This window comes from Leguminivora glycinivorella, chromosome 19, assembly GCF_023078275.1.
Source record: "Leguminivora glycinivorella isolate SPB_JAAS2020 chromosome 19, LegGlyc_1.1, whole genome shotgun sequence".
Lineage (NCBI taxonomy): Eukaryota > Metazoa > Arthropoda > Insecta > Lepidoptera > Tortricidae > Leguminivora > Leguminivora glycinivorella.
In genome coordinates, this window is record NC_062989.1 from 12,551,850 (window position 1) to 12,565,396 (window position 13,547).

General features: G+C 40.5%; 1 protein-coding gene across 5 annotated transcripts in view; it reads right to left on the reverse strand.

Moving 5' to 3' along the window:
• Window positions 1-730: 730 nt before the first annotated feature.
• The window catches only part of LOC125236272 (unconventional myosin-XVIIIa), a 318,921-nt gene continuing 306,104 nt past the window's right edge, over window positions 731-13,547 (reverse strand). For all 5 annotated transcript variants that reach the window (XM_048142988.1, XM_048142986.1, XM_048142990.1 and 2 more), the window contains 12 exons: window positions 13,061-13,177; window positions 11,261-11,422; window positions 8,212-8,388; window positions 7,731-7,860; window positions 7,011-7,158; window positions 6,549-6,654; window positions 5,301-5,498; window positions 4,737-4,946; window positions 4,235-4,401; window positions 3,598-3,807; window positions 3,154-3,261; window positions 731-2,226 (listed from right to left, as the gene is read on the reverse strand). In XM_048142988.1, the coding sequence (XP_047998945.1) occupies window positions 2,139-2,226; window positions 3,154-3,261; window positions 3,598-3,807; window positions 4,235-4,401; window positions 4,737-4,946; window positions 5,301-5,498; window positions 6,549-6,654; window positions 7,011-7,158; window positions 7,731-7,860; window positions 8,212-8,388; window positions 11,261-11,422; window positions 13,061-13,177 (1,821 nt within the window). In that variant the 3' untranslated portion in view covers window positions 731-2,138. The remainder of the gene's footprint in view (window positions 2,227-3,153; window positions 3,262-3,597; window positions 3,808-4,234; window positions 4,402-4,736; window positions 4,947-5,300; window positions 5,499-6,548; window positions 6,655-7,010; window positions 7,159-7,730; window positions 7,861-8,211; window positions 8,389-11,260; window positions 11,423-13,060; window positions 13,178-13,547) is intronic.

Genomic DNA, 13,547 nt, shown 5'->3' on the forward strand with positions numbered 1-13,547 from the left:
TAGGGTGCCCCCTTGTAAAATAAATAATTATTTTGTTTAACTAATAGTAAAAGCAGTATGTATGGATATATTTTTACGGTTTTTACCCTAGTTTCAGGATTCCATTAGCCTAATAGCACAGAATATATTATATAATAGTACAAGTACAGAAGGATCACTCCTTTGACGTTCACAAAACGCCGCCATTCTAAATTCTTACCTACATTAACAAACGGACCGCACGCGTGCAGACGACATTGAATTCTATTGCGCCTCGCGAAGGTCGTCGCCACTGAATGGGCCGCGAACTCGCGGCCGCCGGCATGTACTTGTAGCGCGGCGAAAGGATCGCGGAGTGAGCCACCCCTGCTAATAGCCTTACTATCTGGGGGCAAGGCAGAGTCCTCGCCAAGACGAGGCTGGATATATTCACGATACTGTTCTAGAATCTTTCGCTTCGTTCAGGATTTAATGAACACCCTAACCACATATGTCATATTGCTTCCTTGTATCATGACCACGTACGCTATAACATTTTCCTAGCGTCGTTTCGAGCGTAGTCGGGAAATAAGGAAAGAGAAATATAACTATAATCACAAATGTTATTAGTTATAAGTGGAAACTGTTTTGGCTATGTATTACCTAAATTATCTTTTTTGTTGATGTAATAGTTTGCTTGTTTGTTTCCCAAGTTTAAATAAAATAAAAAAATAAATAAAATAAAATAACATTATAAAAAAAACACAAGACATAATTTATTTCTGTTACTTTATTTTAAATAGTTTCACTTTACAACCAGTATTGAATGCAGTAACATTTCATCACATATCATACTTTACACATATCATGGTTACAGACACGTAGCTACATAAGTATAAATAGAATGAAGTTTTTAGAAGTAATGGAGTATAATCATTATAATTATTATGAGGAATATATAACGATTTATAATGGATACATTCACTAGATTTAATTCATTTAAAATTATAAGTAAAACAAACCAGTCAAAAAGGACAAATAAAAAAATCTATTTACCTAACAGATATGTTTGATTGTTCATAAAGTAACAACTCACTTGTAACAAATAAATCATAGAATAACAGTCTGATCACACAAATATTACAAATTAAATAATAAAATGTTTATGCCATCTAGTTATTTACAAAAGTTAGCTAACTAAATAACAAAGAACCTAACATTACTTTGTAAGATCTCGCCTCTATGTGTCTAAATACTGGCTGGTCGCACGCAGCTCAACAACATTACTCATAGACCAAATTCTCTATGGGAAACTACATATAGGGTCGAACTACAGTGTGGCTACAGAGAGACAGTGTGTGGCCGCGCCAAGAAGAATAAAGATAATAAATATTCTGGAATGCATTCAATTCAATTTTTCTCTACTTCTCGGGCACATCACTCACGCTGTATAAATATTGTTCCTAATATCAAAATGTGTTAAAGATACAAATTCATTTAGGCTATTGTGTATATCAAAGCTCATATAAAAGATTTTGAAAAAGTTTATAAAGTTGAGCAGTCTAATCGATACTGTAATTCCAAGCACTGTTAATAATACTTTATTCAATTCGACACTAATATACGTTAAACATTGTCTTTTCACGGCACTGTGACGTCTGTGACGGTTCACTTTATTTGACACAGACACATAACATTCGCAATTGTAAATGCTATTATAGATCATTCATCTGATGATGTTATAATTTTGTCAGTTTACTCTTCAAAAGTCTGTATATTTTAGACACTAGGGTAAATTTTATAATAGTCGCACTTTCCACCTTGAAAGCAGAATATATGTGTACTGCGGAGCCTTTGCATGATCACATCTTTTAAATTTCAAAGCAAAGGCACATGTAGAGGCAGAATAGTGTGCAATATCAAAAGAGGAATATTTTCTTCAAGATATCAGAAGTGGTATATCCCTTCTAACAAATGAGAAGTGGGATTTTTCCCTTCATGCGACAGAAGTGGGATATCCCTTCTAAGATATCAGAAGTGGGATAAACATTGACAATTGCAACTGTGTGTGTCGTCTAGTCCAGCACGGTGTGTAGTGATGGGCGGGGGCGCGCGCAGAAGGCGGCGCAGAGCGCGGGCAGCGCGCCGAGCAGGCCGCCGGCGCCGGCGGCGGGCGCGGGTTATGCGAACGACTCCTTGGTGGGGCTGATGGGCTTCGAGCCTGAGCCCGCGCTCGAGCGCGACGCGCGTCCCTCTGGGGTCCCCGACCTGGATAAAATGATAACAATTTAGGCATTCATTAAGTATTAACCGATGCATAGCTTCACAAAATTGAAGAGATACCAAGCAAGGGATTTTGACAGCTCCGCTGTTGCAAGTATCATTATAAACGTCAAACCTGGTTTGAAAAGCGCACAGGCGGGGATATCAAAATCGCTATCGATTATTATTAGTACGATTAAAAAAAAATGTAGAATATTTCTACGATTTGAAGTTAAGATTTTTCTCTCTCTAGATTCCGACCGTTCAAAATTTTCTAATTATTGCCTACGTCAAGTATATGGAATATAAATGCATTGTAATAGCCAAAACGATAGACAGTGACATATCGTGTTTAGAGATTCTTGTGTTAAGTTGAGTTGGACCTAAGTTTAGTTTAATTATTAATAGACCACCGTTCAAAACCATTGTGACATCAGAAATGGCATTGTCGTGAAGAGTGACCTTACTTATTATAACATCAGAAGAGGGATTGTCGTGAAGTGTGACCTTACTTATTATAACATCAGAAGTTGGATTGTCGTGAAGTGTGACCTTACTTATTATAACATCAGAAGTGGGATTGTCGTGAAGTATGAACTTACTTATTATAACATCAGAAGAGGGATTGTCGTGAAGTGTGACCTTACTTATTATAACATCAGAAGTGAGATTGTAGTGAAGTGTGACCTTACTTATTATAACATCAGAAGTGGGATTGTCGTGAAGTGTGAACTTACTTATTATAACATCAGAAGAGGGATTGTCGTGAAGTGTGACCTTACTTATTATAACATCAGAAGTGGGATTGTCGTGAAGTGTGACCTTACTTATTATAACATCAGAAGTTGGATTGTCGTGAAGTGTGACCTTACTTAAACATCAGAAGTGTGATTGTCGTGAAGTGTGACCTTAGTTATTAAAACGTATGCTTACTTGTGCGAGTCGAGCTGCATGCTGTTGCGCGAGGGCGCGGAGGGGCTCAGCTTGTGGTTCGCCAGGAACGTGCCGATTGACTCGTCCGAGCTGTAGCTGTCGTTGTCACTGAAACAGAAGATGCTGATTAGTTGATGTTGTTTTATGATTATTCTAGAAATCGAAGCAGATTCAGAAGTTCGAAACTTAACACTGATCTCTTACAATTACGTCCATGAAATTACGTATTAAGGTATTAACTAAAATAAGACTGGTTTTTGTGTTACGCGGACCGACCGCACGGAGCGATCCGGACGACCAATTTGTATGAAGTTGATGTTGTCGGCAGCGCGGAGCCGTCTGCTTTACTCTAAAACGCTCCTTGCACTTAATACATATTAGCCCATAGCGGATCGCTCCACGCGGTCGTTCTGCGTGACACTAAAACCTGTCAGTTTGTCTTACCTATCAGAGGGCACATCATCTCCAGGGCTAGACAAGTCTCCCGCGATAGCCTCCTGCAGGGCATGCGCTCGCCTCGCGGCGAGTCTTGCCTCGTCCCTTGCGGCGGCTGCCTCGCTCGCCGCGGCGGCGGCTGCTGCCTCGGCGACGCACTTGGCGCGACCCGCCTCGCTTAACTTTGCGTTTAACGCTGAGTTTTCTTCTTTCAGCTCTCTGAAAATGTCAATGGGATTAGTTAAATACACCTATCTTAAAATTTATAGCGTGAGTCTGAGTGTGACGTACGCGCTGATTTGTTTTTTTTTTGAAGATCACAAGATCATACATAATTTAGGGCCCATTTCCACGCCGGCGCGCGAACTCGTATGCGCATTTAGTTACATTGCGGAATGTTGAGGTTAGATATGTACAATTCAGCGCACCAATCTAATGTAATGAAACTTGCATTTGACACAGTGTCAATGGGACCTTACAGACATAGACTGAATTAATTGTACACTGTTCTGATTGGCATTATACCTATCAAACATTACAAGTACCTAACTCAACTTCTTTAAACATCAAAAATAAAATTAAAATTAAAGATTATGGTCTTCCTTTCCCAATCATTATACTATGTACTCTTTTCCATTTCTCTCACCTAAGTTGCCTGGCCAGCTTGCGCTGGTCGTCGGCGGCCTGCTGCTCGCGCGCCCTCGCTTGTGCTAACTCGTTAGCGAGTTGCTCGTGCGCGTCGCGCAGCCGCGCCAGCTGCCCTTCGAGGCGCGCGCGCGATGTCGCTTCCAGTTCTAAGCTAGACTCCAGCTCCTGTGGAATACCAAGTAAAATTGTGTAAATGTTAGAAGAATAGGCAAGCTTTATGGCTGCCGTTTATAAACTAAAACAATCCCTAAATACGACTACAACACTAAAAATCGCCACCTGATTTTCTTCAGTAAGAGATTACATACACCGAAGGTTCCTAAATTTCATCATGCTACTCGGCTACCTTTCCTAGAGCTCCTTGGCTGTCAAAATGTCGTTGCCTAGACTTTAAAAACAACCTACTACTAGCCGATAAGTCTAGTGTTGCGTACGAGCATGGCCCGCTGTGCGAGAAGCTTGCCTCGCCTTCTCGTTGCCTCGGTATATAAACACTGTACCTTGTTCCTAAGCTGCAGCCGCCGCTCCGCCTCGTGTTGCGTGTGCGAGTGTCCCGCCTCGGCGCTGGCGAGGCGCTGGGCCAGCTCGGCCAGCTTGTCTCGCGCTTGCCTCGCCTCCTCTGTGGCCGCCTCGGCCTTGGCGGCTGCCTCGCGCGCTTCGGCTTGCGCCGCGCATAGTGCGCTGGTGCTGCCGCGGTATTTCTTTAGCAACTAGAAATGAACAAACAAATAAATATAATAAGTAGATACCTAAAGCTTCAATTAAGATATCCAAAAAATATCAGAAAGTGAAATATTAAAAGGACGCTAATAAGAGATCTGATAATGCTAATTTGTTGATAATCATTTCTTAGGCCACAGATATAGTCTTCATTCGTTACTAGCCTTCTGTTTGACAGTCTTACCTCATCCACTTCTTCAGCTTCGTCAAGCGCGGTGCGTGTTATCGCAGCGACTCTATGGTCACTTTTGATACCCTGATACCATAACCTGTTGCCTCGGGCGCTGTTAGGTGACTATTCACTAGGTTAGATTAGCCCTTTACTAGACTATTGTGTAAATTACCTCAGCCGCCTCTTCCTCAGCATCATCCAGCGCAGCGCGCGCCGTGGCCGCATCTCTGGTAGCGGTGAGCGCGCGTTCGGCCGCCTCGTTGCGCGCGCGATTTGCCTCCTCGAGCGCGGCTGTTGCCTCGCTCGCCTCTGCCTCGGCCGCTTGCTTCGCCTTCGTGGCTGCGCGGACCGCTAGCTCCAGGTCCTCCACCTGATTAAAATATATAAAACATAATGTCAACATTTACATATGAAAACACAAGAAATTACTTAATAATAAAACTTATTCTAAAGAAGGACAAACGAAATCTTAAAATAACCTAACTTACTAAGATTTACAACTAAACATTTTAAACCACACAACACAAACTACAATTAAAAACTATATATAAAAAACTTCTCCCAATTCATAATAAATAACAAACAATAATACAACAAATAATATAATATTGATTAAATAATACATTACATTAGTTAAGACCAACTAACAATCATTATAAGGACTTGAGTCCGTGAAGGGGTTGGGGTTTTTCAACTAGATTGAATGATCGGACACAAATACAGGATAATAGGAGAGTTTCCTACTAGTCAAATCAGCTTCTTTTTAAGAACTGTCAATATGCTAATATGGAATAGGCTAGTTTCCTATACTTAAACTAAAATATTTTATGCAGTGCACGAAATAAAGCGCCACATAATTAGAAGAAAAATATGGACAGTAGTTATTTTTAAACATAATTTCTATTTAATAAGTCAAAAAGAAAGATATAAAGTAAATGAATTGACCGTGACGTCACTCCTCAGTATTTCATAGTAATTCCATATTAGCAAATCGTTTTGACAGTTCATAAAAAGAAGCTGATTTGACTAGTAGGAAACTAGCCTATTACTGTGAAATACTGAGGAGTGACGTCACGGTCAATTCATTTACATTATATCTTTCTCTTTGAGTTATTAAATAGAAACTATGTTTAAACATAGCTGCTGTCCATATTTTTCTTCTAATTATGTGGTGCTTTATTTCGTGCACTGCATAAAACATTTTTAACTATAGGAAACTAGCCTATTAGGTAAAAATACATTCTAATGTACGTTGCACACACCTTCACGTAATTATCAATATATTCCATAGGTTAAGGTTCATATATCATTACAGTAATAATTAATAAAGCACACGAAACTAACAAGTTGTTTCCCTCAACGCACCTCCTTACATGGCGACCCTGCCAGGATTTTAAATATATACGATACGAATACTAGCCTGGTTTTTAAGTTGTCTGATCTGTGTTTTGGCGCCACCCTCCTTTTCCTTCTGTTCCAACATGGTTTGAGCGTCGCGGAGCAAAGCGCGGTACCGCTTCAGGTCTCTGTAAAAATATGTTATCATTATACAATGGTTACTAAAACGACGATGACATTTGCTAAAATCATTTGAAAATCTTGTATGGGTGTAAAGCAAATAAAAATCTTTTACAATTAACAAAATGTGGTAGCACTATGCAATGTTCCACATCTATTTCTGATACAAAACATGTGTGAATGTGCAATACTTCACTGTTCGTTTATTACCTGTAAGATATATTAGAAAATGCACATAAATACTTCTCTTATTTCCGCACAATTAATTTCCAAGATGGAACAGTTTCCTAATTGCTGTTAAGACTGACCGTAACATACTTATTATCCTGATAACCGTTTTGTAAATAACAAATGACGGGCGTACCTCTTAAGCCGCTGCACTAGCTGCGTCTGCTCGACGGTTTCTGCGCGTGCGCTCTCTTCTAAAGCGGCTAGCCGCCGTTCTAGTTCGTGTCTCTCACGAAGGAGCAGACTGCGTTCTGAGTGCTCGCTCTCCAGTTGAGATTCCAGGACTAAGAAAAAAATGGTTAAAATTAAATTAAAAGTATTTGTACAAGAGAGTTTCTTTTTTTGCCATTTCTTATTTGACATTAGAGAATTTTAGGTCGATTGTGCTCAGAATCACGAGCACTTTCTATCTCAATAGGAGACTAAATGTGTCCCAAATATTTCCATACATTTTTGTTACGTTCCTCTTTTTTTACCAGATGCAAAATGTATGGAAATAAGAACACATTTTTTTACCTATTAGGATTGAAAAAGCTAGTGATTTTTAGTAGAAATACCTTCATTTAAAAAAGTCGCAAAAAAGGAGAGCTCACTAATTGATATCGGTAGTTTTTATTTGGTAAATCAATTTGCATTTTTGACAAATAATAAGAGCATTAGCACACATATCAATGTTACAGTCTCTTTCATAAAAAGTATAAAAACACAAAGCTATGTTTTTAAGTGGAATACTGTTTTAGCTGCCAGAAAGATCGATTACACGCACTTTTAGGCTGCAACTAAACATATTTCTTTTTGGCAAAACTTTTCAATTACTTAACTAAAGTTCTATTAGTAAATGAAGTAAGACACTTACTCTTGAGTTTCTTCGAGGCATTGGCACGAGTTTCCTCCATCTCGTCATCTCGCGCGGCCGCCTCCAGGCGGGCTTCCTTGCGTTGCTGCTCCAGCAACATTTCTAGACGCAACTTGGAACTTTCCAGCAACTGCAAAAAACGAATACAATGTCAAGAAAATATAACCCATAAAAACTATTTTAAAATTGCTTCGAAAGTTATAAAACATTTAATAAATTGTATTGTTCACACTGTGTGCACTCACCATTAGATATATCGAGACCGCAAAAGTAAATACTAGGAATGACTTTGACGCTTCTATATAGGTACATATAAGGTTCGCTCTCACAGGCGGTGAAGCTTGTGCTGTATTAGGACTGCGCTCCACTCTTTTGACAATGTACTCACTGGCAGCTCGTTCTCACTACAGCTGTCGTACTTGTATATCCTTCAAGTCACACACCTTTACTTCTTCACTAGTAAGTGTTGACAAGTCTTTACCTGTATCTGTCCAGCCAGGTCATCCAACTCCTCCTCCTGGTCGCGAACTCTTCGCTCCAGCTCAGCCCTGGTCCTCCTGAGAGCAGCTACTTCGTCGCCGCCGCCGCCACGCTCTTCCAACTCGCGCTGCGCCGCCGTCAGGCGTTCTTCTTTCAGCTCGAGTTCTAGCCGAGCTTCCTGTAACATGAAGTTTATATTTAGTAACGGAAAAATCAAGTGTCTTTTTAGGGTTCCGTAGTCAACTAGGAACCCTTATAGTTTCGCCATGTCTGTCTGTCCGTCCGTCCGTCCGTCCGTCCGTTCGTCCGTCCGCGGATAATCTCAGTAACCGTTAGCACTAGAAAGCTGAAATTTGGTACCAATATGTATATCAATCACGCCAACAAAGTGCAAAAATAAAAAATGGAAAAAAATGTATTATTAGGGTACCCCCCCTACATGTAAAGTGGGGGCTGATATTTTTTTTTCATTCCAACCCCAACGTGTGATATATTGTTGGATAGGTATTTAAAAATGAATAAGGGTTTACAAAGATCGTTTTTTGATAATATTAATATTTTCGGAAATAATCGCTCCTAAAGGAAAAAGAAGTGCGTCCCCCCCCCCTCTAACTTTTGAACCATAAGTTTAAAAAATATGAAAAAAATCACGAAAGTAGAACTTTATGAAGACTTTCTAGGAAAATTGTTTTGAACTTGATAGGTTCAGTAGTTTTTGAGAAAAATACGGAAAACTACGGAACCCTACACTGAGCGTGGCCCGACACGCTCTTGGCCGGTTTTTTAATCTAGCAAAGTTCGTATTCCACTTGTACTCTAATTTTTAATAAATTGATCGGACCGATTCTCGTTACACCTGATAGTGAAGACAGTCTAAAAATTGAGCTCACCTATTTGGAATACCCGACCATGTATAGATGGCTACCCGATGTGAAAAGCATTTAAGTACAAGCACTACATTAATTCGAGTTTTCGATTGCGCCGCTAGTGACAGCTGCCAAAACCTATGATAGATAGATAACGTATGCGAAATAAAATTTGCACAAAGTTTACATACTAAGTTTAAAGAGTAAATGATTCCATATTTAAAATTAGATATTATCTTTTGTTTACTGTATTATCTGTCAAAGTATTGTACAGTTCATTCGCTTGTAGGATTTGTATAAAAAATATATGGCAAATCTCGAAGAAATATGTCGAAAAAACGTGTGTAATTTTCGCGACACACATCCAGACTGGCCGAAGTCGAGGATTGTTAAACACTTTACAGAAATGGGGGAGAGCCGAAGGACGGTTTATAATATATTATCAACCTATTCTCTTGGAAATACGACTACTAGAAAACCAGGTTCAGGCAAACTGTGTTCTTTAAGCCAATCTTTGAAAAGAAGCCAACTGAAGAAAATTACGGTAGGTCGGGTAGCTAAATCCTACAGAGAACTCGGAAAAAAATTTAATTGTGATGGCAAAACAGTGAAAAAGTATCTACATGAAATGGGCATTGTGAAACGAGCACGAAAAGTAAAACCCACCGTGTCCGAAAACCAAAAACTTACCCAAAAGAGGAGACTGACAACTTTGGTCCAAAACATATTTCATGCAAAAAACGACGTAGAGTGCATTATGGACGACGAATCCTATTTCACCTTAGACGGCAATGAATGGCAGGGAAACTTTTTTTTCCAAAAGGGCAATGAGCCAGCTGAAGAATCAGTGAAATACGTGGAGCATACTAAGTTGCTTGCAATTAGTCCTCGCGGCATGTCGAAGCCGGTATTTTTTGAGTCTGGTTTAGCAGTCAATGCTGAACGATACATGCAGGGTTGCTTGCCAATTGTACGTGATTTTATGAAAACACATCACAGACGAGTTAATGTTATATTTTGGCCCGATCTAGCATCCAGCCATTATTCAAAAAAGACCCTGGCTAAAATGGACGAACTAGGAATCCCATATGTGCTAAAGGATTCAAATCCGCCTAACGTACCACAACTTCGTCCGATTGAAGATTTTTGGGCCAATTTAAAAAGGCGTGTTTATGCAAATAATTTCCGACCGAAAACTATACAGGCTTTAATTCGAAAAATTAAATTAGAAATAAAGAAAATGCCAACATCGACTTACACAACCGCCATGAGTAAAGTACCAGCAAACTGTCGAAAAGCAGCACGCATGGGGCCGAATTACTTTTTACACTAAAATTTGTAGTATATCATTTATAGAAATACATATTTTTTATTACTATATTAAAGATTTTTGTATTTTATAAGGTTACCAACTTTGTGCAAATTTCATTCCGCATACGTTAGATAGATAAAAGCTTTATTTGAAGCTTCATGATCATTTTATGAGACATTTTATAGCTTGTTGACAAAAGCATGCGTGAAATAACACTTTTGTGATAGGCGCTCCTTGGCCGCTCGCTCTCACTACAGCCACATCTCGGACACTGGCGATCAAATATATGAAAGAGACGCGTTCCTAGCACACATTCTAAGCTCGTGTAGGTGAACGCGTACCACGCTTGTGTGAATGAGATATGACAGGTCGACTGTTGGCGTTTTTGACAGGCGGTAACTGTGAGGTAACCGAGAGGGGGTCGGCGGCACTTTCAGCGGGGAGCGGGAGTGGCCATACTGTACGATAGTACTCTTTATTATACTGTGCTACAGCTGTCGTGCTCATGTACAGTGTCAGTACTCACAGAGAGGTTCTGCTCCAGCGCGTACTTGTCCGCTCGAGAGGCGCTACTTGGCCGCTCGTTCTCACTACAGCTGTCGTGCTCGTGTACAGTGTCAGTACTCACAGAGAGGCTCTGCTCCAGCGCGTACTTGTCGGCGTGCGCGAGGTGGCGCTCGCGCGAGAGGCGCTCCTTGGCCGCTCGTTCTCACTACAGCTGTCGTGCTCGTGTACAGTGTCAGTACTCACAGAGAGGCTCTGCTCCAGCGCGTACTTGTCGGCGTGCGCGAGGTCGCGCTCGCGCGAGAGTCGCTCCTTGGCCGCTCGCTTTCACTACAGCTGTCGCACTCGTGTATAGTATCTGTACTCACAGAGAGGCTCTGCTCCAGCGCGTACTTGTCGGCGTGCGCGAGGTCGCGCTCGCGCGAGAGGCGCTCCTTGGCAGCTCGTTCTCTCTTCAGCTCTTCCTGCGCTCCGTGGAGCTCGGCGTCGAACTTGCGCTGGCGCTTCTCGAGCAAGTTGTTGCGGCAGGTCTGGGGAAAGGGAGAATGGTGACAATGGAATGGAATTTTATGCGTATTAATGGGTTTCTTTATAATGTATACTAAAATTACGACGATATGGTTAGAGACAGTGTCTATGTATGCATAAGAAAATACATAGCGGATATATCCTGCAATATAATTTATTTATTTAGTACCTAAAGTACAAATGGCGGACTTAATGCCTAAAGGCATTCTCAACCAGTCAACCAACGTTATTACACTTCATTGTATAATCAAAGTTATTACACTAAATCTCATGTAGATAATATTACCATACATCGACCCGTCTAGATACCATAGATTACATACACTCGTAAACCACGATAATCTCGGCTATAAATCCGTGGATTAAGATTGTCAAGCGATTATTTATGACACCCCATCTTAGGTTACGCTTGTGTTTTTATACCACGTCGGACGTCGGTGGCAAACAGGCATACGGTCCGCCTGATGGAAAGCGGTCACCGTAACCTATGTACACCTGCAACTCAAGGGGTGTTTAAAGGGGCTCGACGCGACGCGGTGAGCGACATACCGTGCTAATATATGCTACGCAAAAATTATAATCCATACTTAATATTATAAATGGGAAAGTGTGTGTGTGTCTGTTTGTTTGTCTGTCTTTCACGGCAAAACTGAGCAACGAATTGACGTGATTTTTTTTAGTGGAGATAGTTGAAGGGATGGAGAGTGACATAGGTTACTTGTTATCTCTTTCTAACCCCTTACTTCCCTAAACTGGGGGGTGGAATTTTGTATGGAGCATACCGCAATTTTAGAATTTACGGCTCAGCCACGACATTGGTCTAAGCGCGACAGCGGTGAGCGGCGGAGCGGAGCGAGCGGAGCCGCGAGCAAAAGCTAGTATTGTATATATTCGATGTATTGGTGTTTAATGTATGGTCAGCATAGACTACGTTGTGACAGTCAAATGGCAAAATATACCGGAACACATCATTATTTTTATGGTCACAAAGTTATGATAAGACATATTTAGTACTGTGGTTATTAATGTTATTACAGTAAGTGTATTTAAATATTCGGAGTCGAGTTGTTGACCGTACACTGAACGGCAGAGATGACGCCTTGCATAAAAAATAAAGAGTTTACTTGGGGAGACCGAATACACGCTGCTAGTCAGTAGTCACCCAAAATATCGTTGGGCGGATAGAGTGAAGGCGAAAGCTAGCGTGGTATCGCTCAAGACCGAACAAAGTGGCGTATTCTTGTGTTGATGGCCAAAACTCATTTCGGGTTCTCGCACCAACCAAGTAAGTATAAAAACATGACGACTAAGTACATTTAAAAAATTGCATTCTGTTTAGTCCGTCAGTTAGATCGTCCAAAAATATTGAAATACTTTTTCGCTTTTTCTAATTAATGAAAATTAATGAAAGAAAGAGCATCAAAGTTCCGGAGTGGGGGCTTGTGACGTCACTTCTAAGTAAAAATTGTACCTAGGCGTGATGTCAAGCGTAACTTCAACGCACTGTACCGTCATCATTTTTCGTTTACGACAAAAAAAAAAATACGTGTCTAATATTCTTTGATAATCAAATTGACGGAATAATTAGTTTTTTAGTCGTCTCGCCTATTGTCTACTGGGGGATGGCCTTATTCTAGTACCTGTTCGTCGAGTAGTGACCGCAGGTCGGCCATGTCGTTGGTCAGCTTTTGTAGCTTTCGCTTCCACTGCGCGGCCACTGCTCTCTGCTCCTCCACTTCCTCATACGCATCTTGCACCTGTATGATCAAAGGGTACATGTTAGAAAAAACTCCTATAGGAACTTTAAAAAATATTAATTACTAACAACAAGGATTATTTGTATAGGATTTACATACGTCATACTAAGAATCGTACCTCGATTTTTTAGCGCCACCTATTAAATACTATCATAACTACACTGGTGATGCCTACAAATTTAGTTTTTTCAAAATATGTATTGACGTGATATCATGATTTTAAAGAAATATATCATTTATTCTTATAAAACATAAAAACACGCAAAAATATAAAGATAAAGATAAGATAAAAGACATGGGGAAAATATGAGGGGCATATCTGGGGAAAATATGATTTTGGCCACTTCCAGGCTGCGAACAGCGCCATCTA